General features: G+C 34.6%; 1 protein-coding gene across 11 annotated transcripts in view; it reads left to right on the top strand.

Annotated features, from left to right (window-relative positions):
• The window catches only part of SPATA16 (spermatogenesis associated 16), a 236,455-nt gene that overhangs the window by 95,890 nt on the left and 114,843 nt on the right, over positions 1–25,722 (top strand). For all 11 annotated transcript variants that reach the window (XM_025425617.3, XM_025425616.3, XM_025425615.3 and 8 more), the window contains exon 4: positions 10,953–11,042. In XM_025425617.3, coding sequence (XP_025281402.1) covers positions 10,953–11,042 — 90 coding nt within the window. The remainder of the gene's footprint in view (positions 1–10,952; positions 11,043–25,722) is intronic.

Here is a 25,722-nt window from a genome sequence, read left to right as displayed (position 1 = left end):
ACATCTTTGTCTCTGAGTCTTGATAGCTTTTCTACAAGAGAGTTGATAGCCAGTATTTGGTTCACAGACCTTAAAGAAAAGATAATAGGGCCAACACTGTATTATTTTTTTAAAGAAAATGTCAAGAACAAAAAATGAAAATGTCAAAAGATAGGTTGATATACTGTATTACTCAAAGATGGTTGTGTTGGGAGAGCTGACCAAGTGATTTACTAACAGCTTTTACTGGACATTCTTTGGATTACAATGTAGATGAAAAATAAATGGGAATCCATTTCATGTTTACTCTATCCAGGCATTTGACAGATGGAGAAAAAAAATAGGAAGACACAATTAGAGTCTACAAAAACGTGGAGATTTTTTTTCAGGTTTCAAAATTATGAAAAAAAATTTTGTCATGGAAAATTTTTTCAAGGGCCTATTTATCTACCTTTATCTTTATATCCTTTGATTAAGTAAACTGCCTTTCATTACTGATCACATGTGTATACAGGTAGGGATTATGAAATTGTGTAAATCTGATGTTCAACTGAAATATAAATGCAAAAATCAATAGAAGGGGCCCTTGGTATACTCAGTTCATAATAGATGTAGATCTCATTGGTGAATCTTAGATAAGATTAGGTTCTCTTGTGGCTCTTGAGGAAAAGTTTTAGTCACTCAGTAGTACTTTAATCCATAAACATTCATTGAGGGTCCATTATGTGTCAGGAATTTTCTAGGTGTGTACATATAAAGATAAATAGTATTGGTGAGCATTACTTCCCATTACAGGGAGGTCTCCACTGGATACAGAATAGTTAACTGAGTAAAAATATAAAAGAAATGTAGACAAAAATAAATATTCTACATTGTTCAAAAAGGCATATAACTGCACACTTGTAAAGATCTACTAGGATGTCCTTCTTATTTTTGATGATTATTTAATGCATGTTCATCAATGATCTTTATGTTGGTGAAGAATATGGAAGGCTGAATGCCTTAAGAGGCCTCCTTTTAAAGGTTCCTGTTTCCCGGGTATTCATGACTCATTAAATTTATTATTTGCATCCCTTAATCTTCATTCCATTTTTCTAAACAAGGGAATCTCATACTGAAATTCTAAAGGAAACTATACTTAAACATAGATTCTAATCACTCTTTAATGTATGTTTATTATTAATTCTAGAAAGAAGACAGATAATATAATATCTCCCTTCTGACTATACATTTTTCAAATCGGTGACAATATAGCAAAATTTTCAAGTCTTTATCCCATTGACATTGGTTATGTCAAGAAATAAAGTGTTACTCACTTGAGTAATTTAATATTTTCCTCATATAATTAACGGTAATTTGAGTGGCAAAACATCAGGGGTGACGTTTGAATTTGTCTTCCCTAAACTTGTTTTCTGTTGTTCATGCGTATCCTGGGATTTCAAGAAATATGTAAGAATTCTTTCTTACATATTTCTGTTTTCCTAAACAATTAGATTTTACTTTCATGCTTTTGCAGAAACATACTTTGCTACTGTTTTGGCAGAGCTATAATGCTTTGTTTGACAAGAATCTACAATAATTTTCTTATTTCAAAAACCAATGCCTTTAATTCTGATTTTATGCTCTAATCTTAATAAAATAGTTCATTTCTCCCACATAAATTAAACTAGGTCATTCTGTTGTCCCAACTTGCTTGTCAAGGTGAAATATTTAAAATGAATACATGAACTCACATCCCTAAGACTTCACTGAATCCTTATGTAGTGACAACACAATTGCATAAATTCTCTTTATATTCCCATTTTTTCCACCTACTCTGGAATTTAAGTCATTAGATTGAAATTTGATTTTAAGACAACAGCCATGTTGACAGAAGCTCTAAGAGGCAACCATATAGATCCCTTACTGATTTGTCTGTAAATCTGTTACTGAGGACACAGATTGTTGCATTATAGAGCATCTTTGAATAAAGTGAACTTTCTGATTATAAGAAATATTTGAATTGAGCAACTGGCTTGTTTAAAACTTATACATCGCTCTTTCCATTAGTTACCAGCAAACCAAGAAAAAGAAACAAGATACAGTTCATCCCAACCAAATTTGTAAGATCTTATATTTTGTGTACTGACCTCATCCATGCTTCATCTTAACATCCCTACTTTTAATATTGCTTTCTCCATTCAGTTTTGCTTTCATTTCGCATTTAGTTATGCTAAAGCACATGTAAGACAAAATTTGCCATCTTAACCATTCTTTAAGTGTACAGTGAATACATTCACATTGCTATACAGTCTATCTCTAGAACTGTTTTCATCTTGCAAAACTAAAACTCTGTTCTATTAACAACTTTGCATTTCCCTTTCACCTCAGCCCCTGGCAATCATCATTCTACTTTCTGTCTCTATGAATTTATCTACTTACCTCACATAAATATTTGCCTTTTTATGATGGGCTTATTTAACTTAGCATAATATCCTGAAGGTTCATCCACGTTGTAGCACGTGTAAGGATTCCCTTTCCTTTTGAGGCTGAGTAATATTTAATTGTATGTATATACTACATTGTGTATATCCACTCATCTGTCGAAGGGCATGGGTTGCTTCCACATTTTGGCCATTGTAAATAATACTGCTATGAATGTGGGGGTACATCTTTGAAACACTGCTTTCAATTCTTTTGGGTATATACATAAAAGTGGAATTGCTGGATCGTATGGTAATTCTATTTTTAATTTTTTGAGGAACTGCCGTACTGTTTTCCATAGCAGCTGCACCATTTCATATTCCCACAAACCATTTACAAGGGTTCCGATTTTTCCACATCCCTGTCAACACTATTTTCTGGTTTTTTGACAGTATCTCTTCTAAGGAGTGTGAGGTGGTATCTCATTGTGGTTTTGATTTGCATTTCCCTAATGATTAGTGATATTGAGCATCTTTTCATACGCTTATTGGCCATGTGTATCTTTTTTGGAGAAATGTCTATTCCAGTATTTTGCCCATATTTAAATTGGATTCTTTGTTTTTCATTGTTGAGTTGTAGGAGTTCCTTATGTATTCTGGAAATTAACCCCCTTATAAGATATATGATTTGCGAATATTTTCTCCCATTCCATCTGTTGCCTTTTCACTCTGTTGATCATGTCCTTTGATGCACATAAGTTTTTGATTTTGATATAGCCCAATTTATCCATTTTTCCTTTTTGTTTCCTGTGAGTTATTTTTACTTTGATTTAACCTCATAAGTATTCTACAAGCTACCTCTTAAACTCCTCCTAGAACAGAATATACATAGGTGAGAATGTAGTCACTCTTCAATATTAGCTATCCTGTCATTTTCCTATGACATTTTAATTATTTGTACCTTGTTATGAGCCCTTTTTTATTTGTTAATGGCATGAATATAAACAAATAGTGCCTTAATATCTGAACAAAAGTTATCTATGTAGAAACACAATTTTCCATGGGCCTCCCACATTTTTTCATATCTTGTGAACAAGGCACTGGCTGGGCTTTGCTCTGGACTCTCTTTTCAAAGATGATTGCATAGTAAACAGCCTTCAAAGAAAAGGCAAGTCGGCTCACATCCTTAGAGAGGATGGAGAGAGTGTCTCCCTCTAGAATTAAAGACAGGCATGCTTATAGCCCATTGTAAAAGATTTACATTCCCTAAACTCAGGATTCCTCTCTTGTAATGCAAACTACTGCATCTGAAGTATCATCAGGCTCTCTTTGCATTGCCATCTGGGAATTGTGGCTCAAGGAATCAGTACGACAAGATTTACAGACTACCTATTGCTATTGGTATAAGAAACCGTCCTTTGTTTCCAGCCTTGGAGGTTCATGTATTCTATGAGCATCCATGAAACTGCATCAGGCCAGCTTGTTAGCTTGCAAGTACGGAAAAACTCAGACCCTTCATGGTGCTTGGCAACATATTATAAGGATTTTTGTGAATATACTTGAAAGTCATTTAGCCTAATCTCCTACTCAGTCAAGACTTTCTTCTACACATCTTGACAGATGGCATTCTAAATATCACTTAAATGATTCCAGTAAAAGGAAAACTCTTCTCAAAACCTATTGCATCATTGGTCCCTCCTTATGTGAACTGAACTATTAATAACTCCATAATACTGGGTTTTGCCTGGACTCATCTGGTATTGCATAGAATAATTATTCTATTTTCCACATGGCAGGTCTTTGTATTTGAAAGTACTTACTTAGTCTCCACTAATCTTATTTAATTCTCTAGACATATCATTTTCATTCCGTATCTTCACACACTATGTTCTCCAGACCCACTAGACACTCCGAGACACACTACAGTATGGTGATATTCTCACAGATGCTCAGAACTAGAGATGAATTTAATAGACTTATATGGCTAAGGCAAAATTTAGTGAAAATATTATTATTTGGACAGAATGCATTTGATTGATTTAACATGAGTTTTATGTACAGTTTTTATAGTTCAGTCATAGTGTATCTGATTTAGCTTGTGATGGTAAAAATATTCAGACTTTTTCCACGTGGTCACTCTTAAACTATGACCATATTTGTAAACTGATTTTGTAAAACTGTAACATCAGATTTTTATTTTTAACCAGTCCAGATCATTTTTAACTTTGCTTCTGTCACCAAAGATGTTAGCTCCTTGTTAGGTAAAATTTATGCCATCTGAAAGTTTTATAGACATCCTTACAATCATTTAATCTTAGTCACTAATGAAAATATTGTCCACAAAAAAAAAGGCTAAGGACAAGCCATTAAATTCCTTCTTTTTCATAGTAACACAGACTATACTTCAATATTATTGATCGGTTGTCTAGCTAGTTATAATCCACTGAATGATGCCATTATCTAGCATAAATGTCACCATCTTATCCACAAGAATATCTTGCTTTGGTGAAATAAAAATGATCCACATTTTTGAAATTCTCTAGATCTACCGACTATTTCTAAAAGAATATTCAACACTTTACTAGAAAAGTGAGAGGAATGTCATTCAGGAGGATGAATCAATGCTAATTTACCTTGCTACTGGCCAGATGAGATAAAGGGAACTGGATTTAAAGTTTTTTGCCTAGACAAAGAATTGCTTTTCTGATCCCTAATCTCATATAAAGCCAAAACCTTAAGTCCCTGAAGGAGTGATAGCTAACAGTCTCATTCACAAAGTCCAGACAAAAATCTATGGCTTCTGGCGGAGACATAGAAGCAAAAACATATCTGTCTCTGGGGAAATACATAGGAAACTCCTACTTCCATTGTGATTTTTTGGTGCAGTTGGAAATATACTATATCTTTATTGTGGTGTGGTTATAAATTTGTCAAAATGCAACAAACTATAGACATAAAACTGACTTAAATAAAAGTATATTAAAGTAAGTTAATTTTCTAAATTTAGAGAATAAAGAGGAGAATAAAGATCATGAAATCAATATTGCCTTTAAAAACAAACTGAATTTTGAAATGTTAATCATTACCATTAAAATTTAGGTCTAAAAAGATCTCCTAAGGAAACTGAATGAAACAGGTACCTATTTAGCAATTTTATCTAGATCATTAAAAATCTTATAAGTTCTCATATAGCATTTTCTAACTAATAATATATTACAAATGAGGAATGTATTATTTCTTCTTCATGCCTTTAAAATGTTTGCTAACTCCATCATCTAGTACTCATAATGTGTATGAAAAGCAGAAAAGTACAATATATTCTCTGTTCAAACTGTAATAAAATGAGAAATTTACAGTAAGAATTATAATAAGAAAAACTACCCTTTGGAAATTGAACAATGCTATCCTATATAATTTTTTAATCAAGGAAGAATACAAATTTACAATTAGAGACTAGGAAAAAAGTTATAAGCATAAAACATACTCTATCATTCTTAAAGATATAGTAAAAATCAGTAAAAATAATTATAGCTATAAGTGCTTTCTTTATTTAGAAAGAAAACATAAATAAATTGAATATTAAGTGAAGAATAAGAAGGGAAATAATAAAATCCAGAGAGGACAAAAATGAATTAGTAAATATAAAGTAGAAATGAATGAACTAAAGACAGAATAGTAGAAAGAATGGCTAAAACTAAGATTAGTTTGGTTCAAAGACAAAATATTCAAGACTTCTGGCAATACCAGCATGATATTTTATAAAAATCACAGTATTATAATAATAACAATGCCAATAAAACCACTTTATTTTTATGCTTGTTTACTCTTTGTCCTGGATATAGTCATTCTATTACTTACTTGCTTAATCCTTGACTTTAATATTGTTTCTTAATTTCAATGTGCTTTTGAATAAATAATTAATACAAATCACTCCTTCAAAAAGTCAAAGGACAAAGTCCACAAGATCATGCTGATAGATCCAAAGGATATTTGAAAAAAATAAACATTTCTTTCTGATAATAATTCTTGGAAAAAATAATTCTTTATCATATCAATCCATAATCATAATTATCAATGAAATATGAAATCATCCCTAGATTACTTCACTTACTTGAATTCCTTTAAAAAATATTGTACCTGAGACACCTGGGTGGCTCAGCGGTTGAGGGTCTGCCTTGGCTCAGGTCTTGATACTGGGGTCCTGGGATCAAGTCCCACAGGGAGTCCGCTTCTCCCTCTGCCCAAGCCTCTGCCTCTCTCTCTCTCTCTCTCTCTATGTGTCTCTCATGAATAAATAAAATCTTAAAAAAAAAATATTGTAGCCTATGCAGTAAGAGAAGAAAACAGATGTAAATGTTGAAAAGCAGCACCAACCATCATTATTTACAGATGTGAATAAAACCACATTTTTGCAATATTAAATCAAAAGGATACAAAAATAATATTTTTAAAATGTATATGTAAATACTAGCAATAAGAAATTAGGAAATAATGGAAAAAATCCCATTCTTACTATGAATATAGGCAATGTTTCTCAAACTTTAAGATGCATACAAATCACCTGACAGTTTTGTTAAAATGAAATTCAGGGACACCTGGGTGGCCCAGGAGTTGAGTGTCTGCCTTTGGCTCAGGGTGTGATCTGGGGATCTGTGATTGAGTCCTGCATCCGGTTCCCCACGGGGAGCCTGCTTCTCCCTCTGCCTGTGTCTCTGCCTCTCTGTGTCTCATGAATAAATAAAAAAATCTTTAAAAAAAAAAAAGCAGATTCAGCAGGTTTTTGTTTTGTTTTAAAGATTTTATTTATTCATGAGAGACACAGAGACACAGGCAGAGGGAGAAGCAGGCTCCACACAGGGAGCCGGACATGGGACTCCATCCCAGGTCTCCAGGATCACGCCCTGGGCTGAAGGCAGGTGCTCAACCTCTGAGCCACCCAGGGATCCCCAGCAGGTTTGAGGTGGAAATCAAGATTTTACATTTCTAATGAGTTCTCAGTTGCTGCTGATCAGGCTTCAAGTAGTAAGGAATATATATGTGTATATGTATATTCTCGTGTATAATTTTAAAATTTAACACTTAAGAAATTAGTGAAACTTCTCTTTTTTAAAAAATAAAAAGCAAAAGGAAGTAAGTTAAAAAGTTACTGGGAGACAAAAAAACAAACAAACAAACAAAAACATTTGAATGAAGAAAATAAATGTCACATCCCTGGATGGGAAGACAACAGTACAAGAATGTCTATTCTAACTAAAATTAATCTAGTGCTTTTATCTTAACACAATGAAAACTACCAAGTGCTATTTTTCGTGACTTTTAAAGATGAAAAAGGTTTTTTTTCCACAAAGAAGGCATTAGGCAGTTCTTCTCTTCCAGGAATTAAGGTGTCTTTTAAAGTGACAATAATTAAAACAATTTGTTCTGCATGGAAACAGATTAAAAGTGTGGGATACAAAGTCCAGCCATGGATCCAACTGTGCATATAAACTTATATACAACAGAGGTGGCATATCAATCTCTGAGAGAAGAAATTATTTGAAAACTTTTATCTATTATAATATCGATTATTTTATATTATCTCATTCTGTTAGAATAGTGCTGTCACGTGAATGAGCAATCATGGCCTGTCCCTACCACTATCGCCATTCTTCTGACAAAAAAATTCAATGAGTTCTATAATTTAGCTATTCTCTTTAACATGATCTTGTTTTTTTACCAAAAGCCCTATCAACATAGCTAAATTAGAGTTATTTCCTCTGTGATAAAATCAGACCCATCAGCACAGAGTTCTTCTCTCTCTGATTATAATTGTAGGGTTGCAGGGGCTTTTGTTTGTCTCTTTTTTCGCTATAGCCCCAGATTGTCCATTTTGGTCCTAGACTGCCTCCTACTGCTCCCCAAATGACATCAAAAGATAAATGATTAAGAACTTTTATTATTTTATTATTTTTTATTTTTTGATTAAGAACTTGTAAAGGCTAAATCAACAGCTCCTTTACAAGTTGTATGCACATAAAATACATCTTTAAAAAGGATATGTTATTTTAGAACGTATCAAATACATTATTAAAAGTGTAAAACCTAGGCTTCAATAATCACCACTAGCATTTCTTTGCCAAATATCTAATAAAGCATATCATAAGCACAGTGAATGCTGCAGTATGAGAGCCAGAAATAATAAATTGTCAAATATATCTCAAGTTTCTAAACATTCTTCACCTCCCAGGTAGATTGGTTCCAGGTCTTCTTTGGGTCCCTCAGATAAAGCTATGACTCGCATAGTACCCTTTAGGGTTAAATTATGGCTAAAGGAATCTATTCCAGTTTGCTCTAGTGATTTCTAAACTCCTGTCCTCTATTTGTATTTCTTCAACACCAAAAAAGAGGACTTGTATTTACAAACAATTTAAAGAAAACAAAAAATTAAAAACTATCCTTTTTAAAAGTCACACTGAAATAGTTCCCATGTTGTTTACGTCATCAATCTTCACTACCCTTGAAAATCTTCTCTTTCTCCTACATCCCGGACAATTTTGATGACTCCTCCTTTTCTTCCTCCTCCTTTAATGAAACCTTTCCCTCACTACTACTCGTGTCCACCACACTCCAACCTCCTCTCCAGCCTTTATATTTTGTCAATAGAACTTGTCTGGAAAAAAACAAAACAAAACAAAACTTGCTTGACAAAGCAAGATTCTTAGAGAATAGCTCAGCAATACCAGAATACTACATATCATGGTCAAAGAAGTGTCAAAGGCTAGAAACATCCATTCCCATGTGAGGGGATTTTGTCCCCTTATTTTAGGCACTTAGTAAAAATGCACAAGTGAATGAATGATTATAATGATAGAAGGAAGAATTAGCTATAATGTGAAAGAAAAATTTTAGTTCGTCAGAAGTCCTAGGCCCCTGACAGAGCTCTGCTCTTACTCCCTCTCATAATACTTTTATAAAATGACTTTTACAAGGATAAAACATATAAACATAGTCTGTTCCTGAATTAATGTAAAATATTAGCAGTTCAGTATTGATATGGAATGAACTCATGTAATAGCTTTTAGATTTCCAACATTTTAATAAGAAATCATCAAGGGAAATAATGTACATTCTTGGGATTTAATGTATTCATTTGTACAAAATAGGGTGATGTAAAACTTCACTAACCTAGGCCCCTTTAATTCCGAAATTATCATAGGAAAAGTCATGGGTGTAGTATGAAGGACTGTGGCTAGAGATAGGAAACACAATAAACTTGAAACCTTTCTTTAACTAACTTGTGTATGATTTTAGAAAAGTCCCATAACCCCTCTGGTTTCTGTTGTGTTTAAAGTGAGCTGAATCATTCAATCAATCCATCTCAGCATCATATAATTCCATGATTCTACATGGACCAGATAGATGTTCCTTTTCTACGTTATCCTTTCTCTAAGCAGTGGCTCTTGGAATGAAATTATTTTTGTTGGCATGTTTTTTTCATCTGGACGTGACTAGGCTTCAGGGATCACATGAATTCCCTAAACTTGGGCAATTATGTTTGGGTGCATTTTTCTGAGCAGGGGTATATAGTTTACATTTGATTCTCAAAAGGGATAAAAACCAAATTCAATAATGAACTAATTCCAAGTGATTCACATTAACTTGTGAAAACAGGCTCAGAAGAAGTTTGCTTAATAATACTGTGTTGGTTTTATAACATTCTGTGTCCCACATCAGTAACAAGATACACTCTAGTAGTAGAAGCTACATTTCAAACTTTCATTAATAGCTGTCTCCCCATGTGGTGATAGGCCCTGGACTATGTCTAGTTCACCTCATTATATCAAATGCCTTGAACAGTGCCTAGCTTCTGATGAATCAAAGAAGGCAAATGCCTACCAGTTTATCTTTAGGCAAGAAGACAGCTAGGGAATGATCATCTTTTCATCTGGGCATGAATCAAGATTCCAGAACTTAGGGGATAGAAAAATCAACAAATAAGGATAGATAGATCATCTTATCCTCAAGCCAAGCCTTATAATTTCAGTAAAAAAGAAATGAAGCCCAAAGTGAGGAAGGCCTCCCCAGAAGTGGCAAGGTCAAGACTAGAGTCCTTTTCCAATGGTACAGGTTCCTTTCATTCCACTAAGCACCTAATTATTGAGTGCAAATGAACACATCATCCAAATTCCAGGTCCTTTCTTTTAACTGAAATTCAACAGCTAACAAACCCATCCTTCATTATAAGTACACATACCATAAATAACTTCTGATTTTTGCCTGGTTTATTAACATAAGCAAATAAAATAACATCAGGTCTTATATGTAATATAAGTTGGATTCACTGTCATATCTACAAAAGACATTCAGTACTATAAATAAAATTCTTTTATCATGCAAACTTAATTAGTTTTTCCATAATACTTGTTTATTTGTCTTAACTGACAATTACAGGAAGACAGGGGCTTCATTCATTAGTACCTTTTAAAATACACAGTACATAAAACTGAATACATGTTATTTCATTCCTACACACTTCTGGTAATTGATTTTTAAAAACCTAATAATATTTGCATTTCTTTTATCTTTTTACAGGAGCATTGTTTTAAACCCAGCTTATTTCCGAAATCATCTTCGCCAGGCAACAGTGTTTAGATGTCTGGAGAGATATTCAGAAGCTGCCCGGTATGTTTGTTATAACTTTTGTGAAGATTTATTTCAAGTTAAATTAATTTTATTCTCAGCTTCTGGTAATAGCATAATAGAACTTTCCATTTCTCTCATGGAGTATGATTTTACCAGAATTATTGTCTTATAAACGTCAAACCAACAATTATTGACTATCTTTTTCTTTAATTAAAGCCATTTCATGTTCATAGCTCTTAGTAAAATTCAAACTTTCCAGCCATGAGGTCACTGATAATGATGGGAAAACTTCCAGGGAAGATTAGAAATGAACTTGACCTCTTGCTCTCAAGTAGCTTCCTGGTCCTGGTTGTAATGACACAATTCTGTGACTCTCTCTTTCTTGAGTTCTGGAAAAATGAAATCCAACCACATGAAAAAGACCTTAGGAGCTCTTTCTAGAGGAGATGGCATCAGTTATAACATCAAGGGTTGTTAGAGCTGTTCTAACATATTGCCTCCTGGACCCCAATGTATTTTATAAAAAACCTTGTGAAGCAGTCTTTAATATTCTCATCCCCAGAACCTAGACTTACAGCAAAAAAAAAAAAAAATATATATATATATATATATTACAAGAATTGTGCAACATCTTCAGTGCTACACTCAGAGTTCCTTCTCACCTATGACAGCCAAGGCTTTTTTTCTACCTGAGTCAAGCTCATCATATTGGATTTCCCTTCCCTTTGATGAATCTCTCAGTGAATTTTCCCCATCTCCAATGAATAGCTGCCATTTCTTACTTGTCCACTTTATTATCTCAGGAATTTAGCAAGAGAATGTGAGTGGTTTTTACGCTTATCTCCAAGCACAACTCTCCAAGATCTGCAGTAATAGGGATGAGAAGCCTAAGTTGCAGGTGGTTATTGTCCTTAGAAACTTTGCAAATAACACTTGGAAAGTGAAGCTTAAGGAATTTAAATGGATAATAAAATGGTTCCATAAAATTAATACCATGAAGTCGACATTAATTCCATTTTTATAAGATGGTCCTAAGAGTTTCCAAACTGAATTAAATGACGAAGGTAGAAGACAGAATTAATCCCAATTACAATCACTTTGCAGTCAAATAACCAAAATGCCACCTGTGTGTTAATGTGCATTTTTAAAAATTAAAATAGTCCATTTATCAATCTCATTTTTTACATTCTGTTTTTCCTTATGCTTTCTCTACTGTGTTCCATCTTTTGTACTCATTTATGACTTCTTCCTACATTTTATTTTCTCCACTGAGTTGTCTCTGTGACTTTCATTCCACCCACATACTTTTCCTGACTGTGTGAATGAGAGAACATTTAAGAGGTAAGCTTCCTTCAGTACCATACTTTTTAAGTCCCTAGCTACAAATGAAGCTAATAGGTCCAAAGTAAACAGATACCACTATTTGTAAAATAGTATTTTCTAAGAAATGGTCTATTAACGTGTCTTCTGAATCTAATCAGAAGATCAATGGAAGGATAAATGCAACTTCAGAACTAGATTACAACTAGTAAAAAAACTGCTAGTGGTGTGCTGAGGTCGGCCTTTATAAATTTCAGAAAGCCAAATATTGATTTTCTGGAATTTGAGGAGAGCCAATTGTTAAAATAGAGCAGAAATTAGCAAAGCTGGGAGAATTTACACTCTGGAAGTTAGCAAATGCTACAAATTTAGGCTTTTTGGGTCCGGGGAGAGTCAAGTCATCAGCATATCACTGACTGTAACTTAACTATATCAAGCATGGCTGAGTTAAAGTTGTGACAAAAATTCTTTATGGATCCTAAACAAACAAACAATAAGAACTTGAAAATTAAGAGTTTGTTAGTATTTGTCATGTAAAATTGGAACCGAATAACCATTGTCCTTGAAATGTATATCCCTGCAGTGAAATTAAGTGTATCTATTTAATATACAATGACCCACCTGACAATATTCCTTGAGGGAGTTCCTAATAATTGTTGGTTATACTGGCATGGACTTTCCAACAGAGAAGCAGATACAATTAATTTGTGATACAAGAGTTTCACCTTGGCTTCCTTGGCAAGTATAGTCCCCAATATACAGTATTAGTCATTATGGTTTCTCCAAGGGAAAGAATGAACATAAATAACATAGTGTCCCTTAGCTATTAGATTTGCAATGTAAAACAATAAGTTGCAAATCCATATATATAAGATTCATGTTTATCAATTAACTTCTTGGAGATTTGGGTAGTTTGGTTCAGGCCTCTTACGAGGACATTACATTAAAACTGGAAAAGCCAACACCTCAAAGTTATTTCCTCTAGAATGCCAAGTAGTCATGTTTCTGAAGTTGAAAGACACTTAGTAAATACAAGAGAATGCCATTACTATGTGACTTAGGAAGTCTTCAAATCATGATTTGCAGTGAAGTGAATCATCTCTTTCTGATTCACATTAGAGTATTTATAACCAGTCCCTAGAAATTAGGCCATCTAAGGTTTTCTGAGCCTAACCAGCTCTACCCAGGAAGGGATATCTAGTAAATACTCCAGAAGAGATTCCCAGGATAGCCTCATAAAAACTGAGATTCTCAACCAGAAAGGCTAGAGAAAAATGCTATGACCTGTAGTGGAATGGAAGGGATCAGTCAGCTTTACAACAATGAGCAGGTCCTTTTATTTTATGGGTCAATATTCTTTTAGTTACATCCTACCTACCAGAGGAGAGAGCAAGAATATATAGATGGTAGAAAATTGAATAAAAATAAGGATATTTTATTTTGGTTTAGGCTCTGCAGGGATGCTGGTCATCCTTGAGCAGACAACTGACACTGGTAAAATTGATGAAAGCACATTTTCAGGCCATAAATCTAAATTGAAGTTGCTGTAACTCCCCAAGAAACAGCCAACCTGTGAGGTCTTACCTGAAATAGCAAGTAGCCTAGCTCTTTAACATCTCTTTGTTTCTATCCACATAAAAGTATATGTGTTGAAGTAGAATGTCTTTACTTGAATCTGTCTTTTCTTTCCCAGCACTCACACTGGCACACACATACATACACACATCATTTGACTCTACCTTCATAACAAAGATGGTAGACAAGAAAAAATATGCAGAGATGTGAAACAAACAAAAGTACAGACTATTTTTATTTTGTGAAGAGAAATTCTAACTCTTGATAATATGAATGGCATGTCTTTTACTTCTGTTTGTTCAATGACTTCCACAGACTTTGGCACATACCAAGCACCAGGTCAGGGCTTGCAAATTAAATTAGCCAGTTTTGAGTTTGTGGTTAAGAACCATTTAGCTGCAGCAGTAAGAAGATATTACATGAAATTAGTCAACCCTGGTTGAAAGATAAATATGAGTGTGCACATAGTAGTTATGGTGGTAGTATCATGCCTCCTATAGTAAATACCTATATGGCAAAAACTAGATGGTATTACACAGAATCTTTAGTTAGGACCATGCTGTGTAAGAGGAAGCAAACAGAAGGTAATACTAATGGGGAAAGTACAACAAAAGCTTCTATCCATCATGAAGGCGGAGTTTGTTGTGTATTTCTACATGTATGAACTAGATGAGGGATACTAGGACAGTAATAATACATTTAAATGCTCACAAATCTCAGGCTGATGGTGTGTGAAGAAGGCCAATTGTAAGAAAAAAGAGTTGTATGAGTTACAGAGAACTCAAGACCACTAACTACAATGACCATATAATTTATCTTTAAAACTTAGTGAAAATGGGCACTATTAAGAAATACCAGGAAAATATGAATAAATTAGGGCTGCTATGACCACACTGGCCATCTGGTCACCATAACCACAGCCTTTCTGAAGGGAGTGGCCATATTCAAGTCCAGTTTGTGTTGCTATATACAAGCTCAGTGTTGCAGATTTTTGAGTCTTCAAGAAATAATATCTTTCAGAACTTGGCAAGAATAAATTTCTTAACTTTTAAATGTCAATTATTTCAAGTTTGTCAAACACAGTGTCATCTTAGAAAAGCTGAAGTAATCCCATTCATGAAAATGTAATTCACTGATTTGTTGCATTAGATCTTGTCTCTTCTACCTTTTATTTGTCATAGTATTGTATAACGCTATATTATATATAATACTGTGAGAAATAGATTAGATAATAATAAACTATGTGGTCTAAAATTTTCTTTCTTGTTTTAAAAAACATTTATTTATTCATGAGGGATACAGAGAGAGGCAGAGACACAGGCAGAGGGAGAAGCAGGCTCCCTGCAGGGAGCCCGATGTGGGACTCGATCGCAGGACCCTGGGATCATGCCCCAAGCCAAAGGCAGTGGCTCAACCACTGAGCCACCCAGGCATCTTGGTATCCCTATAGTCTAATATACTCTTATCTTTTCCCTTCTTAAGGTAATACACAGGCAGTAGGTTTCTGTTCAGCCAAATCAAAACACAATATTTTAAGATGACTTAATTCATGACTACACTCATTGAGAAGCCAGATAGATAGTAGAGGTTAGTAGAAATGGAAGTAGGTGGGATGCTGAGGATCCAGCAAAGGATTTGGGACTTTGGTTGTGTTATTGCTGGTATTTTGTTATAAAAGCTGATCCCACTGGAAATTGAAAATAATGCATACATAAATCACAACTTTCCAAAAAAAAAGAGTGACCCCAAAATAAATTTAAGTGTTTGTTCAGAAATCTAGTAACATAAAACAGTGATATTACTATTTTTTTTTTAAGATTTTATTTACCCATTCATGAGAGACACAGAGGAAGAGAGGAAGAGACACAGGCAGAGGGAGAAGCAGGCTCCCCATGGAGAGCCCAATACAGGACTCAGTCTTAGGACCCCGGGATCACACCCTGGGCCGAAGGCAGATGCTCAACCACTGAGCCACCCAGGTGCCCCAGTGATATTACCATTGATAAAAGCAATCACTCAGGAATAGTGCTACAACCACAAGCAGCAAGAAACCACGTCAGCTGTTACAGCCTCATAGAACTCTATGATTTTAAGAGATTATTGTGTATCTTGCAAGGGAGGAGAATATACTGACAGGTAGACTCAAGACAAGTGATTCTGAAGAGATGATAGTAGTGTTAGGAGTTTATTTTAACTTAGTTCTGATTTAATTGAAAGTGTAAAATCCATTCAAACACCATGCAAGATACTAAAAATACATCACAGTTTTTTTGGTTAAAATAAGTTCTCACTTATGCCTTCAAATAGTATAAATGAAGACTGTAGGCTAATTTTTATTCTTAAACTGGCCATCTGCCTGAAGGGCTTTCTCTTTCTTTATTGGAGACAGTTTGCCTTTACCAGAACAGCTTTAGTGTGGGCTAGCATTAATCAGTCCTATGTGACATATAGTTAGTTGTATGTTGGAAGATAGACACGATCATACCACCATCAAGTGATTTTTCCTTTCCCTCGGCATGACAAAGCTGTATGAACCCTGAGCACTATAAAGTGTTGCTTCTTCACATATGATTTCTATAACAGACACTAATAAAGACAAACGTAGTCATTTCATATAACTTAGGTTAAATATCTGACTAAAAGACTACAACGCACGCAGCCTGTACATATGTAAGGTCTATAGTGTTTGTGACTTCAAGGAAAAAAATGAAGGTTAAAATACTCTAAAGCTTCAAGCTTCTAACCATCTTTTACATCTTAAGGATTTAAAATTACACACTCATAAATGTCTAATCTTACAACAAAAGTACTAATCTTAAGGTTGCGATGATAACTGATGGCTTAAAAGTAACTGTTTCCCTTAAGAAAAGTTGAATCTTTTGGACATGATCCAAATTATAAGTAAATCATTGGAAGAATAAATAATTTTACATGCGTATAGAAAAGAAATTTAACACCGGTTGTTGCAACGGACGTCCAAAACTTCATTAGAGAAAACAAACATTGATTGACTTTGTGAATTCCTCCATTTTGCTGATGTATATCATGATAATTACTTTTGTCCCTTTTCTGTTTTGAATGATATGTGCTATGTATTTGCGTTACCTATAGACATGTCTAATATAATTTAGAAATGCACCATCCTTAGACTTTGTGTACTTTCTGCAAATAATGACCTAGAAAACTTGTGGAAGGATACAGAGAAAGAGTTTTTTTCTGTCCTATAAATCCAACCTTGCATCTTTAAAAAAAAAATGGTGGAACAATAAAGTCTACATAAGAGGGAATGCAGAAAGGCCCTAGGGTGTCACATTTTGTGTGTGAAGAAATAAAGATGTTCTCTTCTTATCCTTTTTTTCTTCAATCAGATGCCCATCCTATTCCACATTTTCTACAATAGTGAAATGTAGAAAACCAATTAAACATAAAAAAAAGTTTAACCCAAAGGAGCTCAAATTTAATTCCAAGTGTTCTGTGCTATTTTCTAATGTCTAAGTGTTGCCAAGTAAATTAGAGTTTACTCTGAAGATGCTGAAATTATGACAAATGGATCAAAACTTCCATGTCTTATTCTATAAATTGCAGATAGTAATAGCATCTATGTCCCAGAGCTTATTATGAGGATGAATGATGAGATAATCTATGTAGTACACTTAGCACAGTACTTGGCACATCATAAACTCTGAATAAAAAATATCATTGCTTTTGTTGTTGTTAATAATGAGAGCTCTCTGAAGATAGATGAAGATTCCTAAAGAGACAATAAATTTCTCAACTTTGACGCCAGAACATGTTTTGCAATCATCACCTGAGGTCTTGCACAACAAGAAACAGATTGCACCACAAATACTACTAGACCCTGTCTCACTCTGAGAGTCATGTCTGTGTTTGGAGGAAACCCAGTATTAACTAACGTGGGGGTTTGAAAGGCATGATTTTGGTTGGTTTAAGGAGTTAAAAGGGGTGAAATTGACTTTTTAAAAAGTTTTGCATATGAATATATCATGAATGTTAGCATCCTATTTCATTCTGAGAGATATTCTAATTATTCTTGAAGCGAGTTAGAATGTAGAGCTCCCCAGAGTGGGCAGGTGGAAGTTCCAATGACATAAAGAGAACTGTTCAGGTCACCTGGCTTTGACTCCAAATTCTCCCTTTTTCCTTTCCTCATTTCTGTCAAAAATAGCAATACCCTAACAAAAGATTAGGCTGGAAATCCTAACAGCACACTGCCAGAAACTCTGAAATTCTTCACCGGTCCCCCTCCCCTTTCTTTTTAAATACTGGCATGGGTTCATCACACTATTTTGCACATAAATTAATCTTGATGCCACTAATTGTGAAAATTGCTTATAAGTCAAAAGCTCTGTTTCTGTGTATCTGTCTGCTGAAGAGGAATGTCTGCATTAGAGAAATATAGTCAAGCCAGAGACCCTGGCTTGTTCCACTCCTAGGACCAGGACTACCGATGACTAGCTATGTGTGACCTTGGGCAAGTTAATTAAGTAACGTCTTTCAGTTTCAATTTCCTCAACCATAAAATGGAGATAATAATACTTACTTTGTAAAGTATTGCATGGACCAATGAATAGAAAACATTAAACTCAGTGCCTGGCACATAGTAAGCCCTCAATGAATAGCCCTGAAATTATTATTGTTGTCGTCGTCATTGTTGCTGCTGCTGTTGTTGTTGTTGTTATAAGCTTTGACAGTGATATTTAAAACCCTAAAACACTCACTCCAAAATAATTATGTCAAGTGCAACTTTGGTATAAACACTATACTCCCAGGCTACCACCCCAATTTATCTCAATTTTGGCAGCCATCATCCATGATCCCTTCTCTTTGCCAAATTCTATGTCAGATGCTGGTGGTGCATTAGCTTTGTTCCTCAGAACTCTGCAAAGAAATTATATTCTGCATGTTTTAGGTGAAAGAACTTAAGGTAGAATTTGCACGACTTACCAAATACCGTTGATAAGTAGCAAACCTGAAATTTGAGCTTAGTCTTATCACCAAGACACCAACTCCTGCACAAAGGATGCACTTGGTATCGTCAGACTTTGTATCTGCCACTTGGGTGAGTTTGAAATGGTATTGCCTCACTCTGGTTTACATTTTCACTTTTCTATTATTAGTGTGCTTGTGCATTTTTAATATATTTATTGGGCAATCATGTTTCCTCTTCTGTGAAATTCTCCATTTGTGTATTTATCTTTTGTTCATTCCTTATTGGATTGTCTTTTTATCAGTGGATCAGATTCTTTATATACTCTGGGTACTAATACGTTTTAGCAATACATGTTGCAGGTAATTCCTTCCAATTTATGGTTTATATAATCATACTCTTCTTGGTATCTTTTGATAAAAAATAAATCCAAAGACTTATTTTTAGCATAGTCAAGTATAGTCAAATTCTTTTATGATTTGCACTGTTTTCAGGTTTTTAAAAAATTCTCTCCTATCCCAAGCTCATCATATAGCTTTTATATTGTCTTCAAAAATTTTATTTATTTCTTTCTTTATTTATTTTGTATTCAAAAGTTTTAAAGCTTGTCCTTTACCTTTAAAGTTTTGACCCTATGATAATTGCTTTTTATACATGGTGGGAGGTAGGACTCTCTCATTATATTTTTCCCTTAATGACACTGAGCCAATTATCTTGCTATCTTATTAAATCCTTTTGCTATTGATCTTCCATGTTAGCTCTGTTTATATCAGTTCTCCATGTATGAATATGTCAGTTTGTGGTCTCTATTCTATTCATATATCTATTTGTCTGTTGCATTGCCAAAACCACACTATCCTACATAGGATGGTTTATAATATATCCTGATATCCTGCAAAGGAAACTTTACCAACTGATTCTTTTTTGGGGATGTCTTGTCTAGTCTAAGCCTTTTGCTCTTCCACATAAACTGTAGAAAGTGTGGATTTGACTTCCAAACCAGGATAGTGTAGGTTCTAGTTAGGAATTCCCAAGGAAGACTTTCTTACTTTCTTTTTTGTGCTTCACCGGGATCCAAGGCCAAGGCTGATATGCTGTTCCACTATTTTGCTCTATTAAGAGTTTCTCCTGGTTCTTTCATTTAACATGTTATTTGTAAGAGAAACTTTAAGCAGGTTGTCTATTCAGTCTTCACTCTGCTGAAAACCTCAAGATTTGTCTACTTTTCCCCATATACATGTCCCATCAAAAGCAAGTGACTAGATCAGTAAATACTAACATACATCCTCAGAAAAAAAAGAGCCCCTTTACTTATGTAACACTATCTACATAGTTTTTAAATGACTGACACAAAAAGCCAAGCAAATGGCACACTCAATGGCCAAAGCTAAAACAATGTGAATAACTGGGGCACCTGGGTGGTTCAGTGGGTTAAGCACCCAACTCTTGATTTCAGCTGGGGTCATGACCCTGGGAATGAACCCTGTGTAGGGCTCCTGCTCTGCAGGGAATCTGTCTCCCTCTCCCTCTGCCCCTCCCCCAGCTCATGCGTGTTCTCTCTCTCATAAGTAAATCTTTAAAAAAAATACAATTTGAATAACAAAGTAAATATTGATGGCATCAAATTATAACCCATTGAATTTTTTTATAATCCATTGGATTAAATGAATATTCATATCTGAATTTATACTAATATAAAAATAATTGAATAAATATATGGGGGATAAAATAAAACTCTTCCTTACGGAGGAATACCAATTAATAAATGTAGAATAAATGAGAGAAAATCAGTGTTAGCAAACACCACAGTAATAATCGTTCCAAGCAAGATCTACTAATGGACTTTAATTTCAGCAATTCCACTTCCGGTACTTATCTGAAGACAACAAAAACATTAATTTGAAAAGATGCCTGTACTCCCATGTTCATTACAGTGTTATTTATAATAGCTGATATATGGAAGCAATCTAAGTGCCCATCAATAGATGAATGGAGGGGATCCCTGGGTGGCTCAGCGGTTTAGCGCCTGCCTTCGCCCCAGAGCGTGATGCTGGAGACCCGGGATCGAGCCCCATGTCAGGCTCCCTGCATGGAGCCTGCTTCTCCTTCTGCCTGTGGCTCTGCCTCTCTCCCTCTCTGTGTCTATCATGAGTAAATAAATAAAATCTTAAAAACAATAGATGAATGGATAAAGAAGATATGGTGTGCATTTGTGCATTTGTCTGTATGCACACACACATACACACAATGAAATATTACTGGCCATTAAAAAAAGAGTAAAATCAAGCCTTAACATGGATGGACCTAAAGGGTATTGTGCTAAGTGAGTAAGTTAGACAAAGACAATTACCACATGATTTCACTTATATGTGAAATCCAAAAAATGAAACAAACAAAACAAACCATAGAAACAGAGAACAAACTGGTGTAGGCACAGGGGGTGGAGGAATGGGTGAAATAAGTAAAGGGAATTTAGAGGTATAAACCTCCAGTTATAAAATAAATAAGTCACAGGAATATGATCTACAGTATAGGGAATACAGTCCATAATATCGTAATAGCTTTGAATGGTGACAGATGGTAACTAGACCTATCATGGTGATTCTTTTATAATGTATAAAAATATCAAATCATTATGTTGTACACTTGAAACTAATATAAAATTGTATGTCAATTATAATTCAATAAGAAACAATTATCTCCTTCAAGTATTTATCAGATGAAGAGGGAATCCTAGTCACTTTATGGTGAAATAAATGAACAAATATCACCATAATCAAGTGATCATGGTTAATACCACCAGTAATAAAACATGTACATTACATACATCCCCCATTAGTATGCAATCAGGACATCCATCCCTTCTCTAGCATTCTTACCTAAAATGCATAGTTTCAGATAAATCATGAAAAAATATCATACAAATTAAATTTGAGATAAACAGTCTACAGAATAACCAATTAATTCTCATTAAGAGTATCCAGGCCATGAAAGGAAAGAAAAGAATGAAGAAATGTTAAAGACTGGAAGACACTGATGATACACAACAACTAAATGTATTGTGGGATCCTTAATTGGATCTTGGAGTAGAAATGTGGCAATAAGGGAAAAAATGGTGAAATTTAGAAAAATCTGTAGTTTATTTAGTAGTACTGTACCAATATTAATTTCCTGGTTCATTCACTACTCTATGGTTTTGTAAGTTGTCAAGATTAGAGGAGGCTAGCTAGAACAATATACATAACTCTCTGTACTATTTTTGCAAATTTTCCATAAATTTCAAATTATTTCAAAACAAATTTCCTTAGAAACTTATTTTTTATGTTTGTTTTCAGTCCATCTTGTGTAAAAGTATCAGCTATACTAGGTAGTGTTTCTCTGATCATCTCATCCACCATATTCTTAAATTTGAGACTTAACATTTTAAAGACATTTTTATCATCTTTCTCTCCCAGCCTATTTTGGGATATCCTTTGCCTGCTATAATTTAAGAACATGTTCTTTTTCTACATATTATATCTCCTACAGATTCCATCTTAATTTTAGCTTCTGGAGCTTATTTTGATATACTTTTATGCTCTTCTTTAATTACCTGAGTCATAAAATCTGGTGCTGACTCCATTAAGATTTGGGCTAGCCAATCAAGATCAGCAGTTCAGTTCTATTGTTACAATTGTGTTGGCCTTGGCAAGAGCTTTAAACCTCTGTGGAATGAGAATAATGGTAGAACCCAGTCTGATGTCTCCAAAAGTTATGAGAATCAACTCTCTTCCTTCCCCTGGATTCCCTGACATCATACTCTCTGGATTTTTTCCCCTACTTCTCTAACTTTTCCTTCTTAATCCCTTATTGTTCAACCTACTGCTTAACAATTACTGTTTCCAAAGGGCCTATCTCCTTTACTCTTTTTTTAATTGTGCGTCTACTTTTCCTTGGCCATTAAATGCTAGTTTTAACTAATCAATCTACTTATGACTCCCAAATTTATGCCTACTTTCTCAGATCTTCCTCCCAACCTCCACATTTATATATTCAAGCAACTTCTGGATATTCCCACTTGACTGTATTATAAGCATCTCAATCAAAACATATGTTCTAGACTGAACCCTATTGCTTTCAAAAACTTAACTCTCCAGTATCTTAATTATCTAACATAATGGATTGATTAATTAAATACTGGAATTACCCATGGAATACAATGCTACCATTTTAATTACTGCTACAGATGCAAATTTACTAATGTGCAAGCTATCCTCACCATATTTTTTATTTTAAAAAGCAGGTTAAAAAGCAAGGTGTGTAGTATGCTCTATTTACAGAGCAAATTTGAACACATCTCTCTCCAGACTAATTACTTTAAATGACTTTCCATAATCTACAAAATAAATCCTGGCAAAAAAATTAAAAGGTCTCTTGTAATTAAGACCCTGTTTGTCTCTCTGGCCTCCTTTACACACACACACACTCACACACACACACACACACACAGTTTTGTTTTGTTTTTTAAGATTTATTTATTCATGAGAGACACATAGAGTGAGCGGCAGAGACACAGGCAGAGCAAGAGGCAGGCTCCCCACAAGGAGCTGGATGTGGGACTCGATCCCGGACCCCAGGACCAGGACTTGAGCCGAAGGCAGATGGTCAATCACTGAGCCACCCAGGCATCCCACACTCACACTTTAATACTGAAATACTACCCAAACACAGCATGCTGTTTCATACTTATACACATTTGCATATCCTCTTCTCAGAATACCTTTTCCCTCTTTGGTTATCTGTGAAGCCCTTCTTGTGGTTCACCTCCTCCAGGAAGGTTTCCCTGACTCCTTCTGATAAGATTAATTATTATTTTTTCTGTATTATTTCTGTGCCTTGTCTTTAATAGCTATTAGCCCATATGCCCTGTCATAATAATTTCCTTAAATGTAAATTTATCTTAAAATACCAGGGGTTTCTTGAAGATGAGGAACTGACTGATTCACCTTTTTCTCCTTCACTACCTATCTTCAGGACTCAATCACATTAATCACAGTATAAAATATTTGTGGAACATAATTAGAATTCATATGACATACCACAGTTAGCACATAACATACCATAGTTAGAGTACTCTGAACTGAAAGATAGTATTTATTGCTATTTAAATACATACTATAACACAATGATATTTTAAGTCAGAATTAAAAGGAATAAATTCTTCAAAAGGGGACTCCTTACCTAGATTAATGTAATCTGAGTGTCAAAATCTTGAATCTAATGGTAAAGTAGGTAAAATCCCCTTAAACCAGACATCTATTAAAAGAAATACAGAATAAAAAGGGGAGCTTCTTATTCCAGAACTTTATAAAAGTCAACAAAAGGATTTATTGGAAATAATATGATCCAGACTCTTTAATGAAAACTTCGTAATTTTTACTCTACATCTCGTATGATTTGAATTTTTCTAAGCCTTACCAACCTGTGAACACAAATCAAATTATAATAATGGAAGAAAACCTCCATATACTGGCTTATATCCCCACGTGCATAATACAAGATTTTACTTCTCCCCCAACTAACTTGGGATTTCTGGGATCTGACTCAGATGCACTCTGGAAAAGGAAAGAATGGCGTTGCATGATATGAAGAGGTTAGTTTTTAAAGTTAGCATGTAAAGCATATATGGGGTTTTGTATATATAATCTATGTATAAATATGCTCACAAAAAACATTTAATGCTTATTGTAATATCCATAGAGATATTACATTCAGAAACTGTCACTCAATTTCTCTGCTTGGAATATTTTGGCAAATTAATGAAGATTCTCTTCTATTGGCCCTTCCTGTTCATTGTCATCATTCCATCTTCCATATATGACTTTGCCAGTTCGTCTAACTCTTCCTTAGCCCTCCGTTAATTATCAAAGCTCTTCCTATAAGACTTGGACCACCCACTTGCCTGGCAGATGTTTGGTTTTTTTGCCACTGATCAGGGAAATCCGTAACCTCTTTCTCACATTTAAAAAATAGGTTTAAAACTAGCAATGATTTTATTGCTGATTTGACGGATTCCATTCATTGCCTGTGGGCTTCAGTTTTTTTAATAAAATGGCAAGCTGGCACTGGGTTCTATGTAAATTTTCATCTTTCCTTTTGTTTTTTTCACCAATATTATGGAATCCAATTAAGTTAAATGCATGTCTGATGTGACTTTGCTGTTACTGGGTTTTATACTAGTCTTCATTTTTGGGGTTCCTCATCAAGAAACTGGGAACAAGCCCAACCCCAAAGGCAAAGGGAATTACCTCTCTGCTAGTATAGTCTACATAATTCTCTTAGGGATCCCATAAGATTCTTCTTTTAGGTTTGTTGTGTACCAAATGTTAATTTTTCAAAAGACTATCGTTGAATTATGGAGTATCTACCAATCGATTTCTGTAAAAGATTTTCCTTTCCTCAGGTGAATTCTGTAAAATTATGGCCATGGCAGTAGATTTTTTTTAAATCCTGCCTCTCTCTGAGGCACAAATGACTACGTTGTCTCTTCAGGGATACAAACCCCAGCACTCTCCTGATTCAAGAAAATCTGAAATGGATCCCATTAATATAGGCCTTGGGACTTCCCGAGTCTCACATTTGATCAGCCCCAGGGCTATAGTAGCAGCTCAGAAGTACATTAACAGGGTTACTATTAACTCTTTAACTCTATAACTCTTTATACCCAGAATCTAGTGGAGTATATAAATTTAATAAGAAACAGGGTCTCCCTTACATTCACCATGAATATTTACCCTTATAATTTATCTAGCGCCCCAGACCTCACTCCCACCACCAGCCCTAGACATACCCTAAAGCCCCACACCTTCCTTCAGAGTATACACTTATTCCCTTAAA

The sequence above is a fragment of the Canis lupus genome, chromosome 34 (assembly GCF_003254725.2).
Source record: "Canis lupus dingo isolate Sandy chromosome 34, ASM325472v2, whole genome shotgun sequence".
NCBI classification, from domain to species: Eukaryota; Metazoa; Chordata; class Mammalia; order Carnivora; family Canidae; genus Canis; species Canis lupus.
Note: the sequence above shows the minus strand (reverse complement) of the source record. Positions and strands in the feature narration are given on the sequence as shown.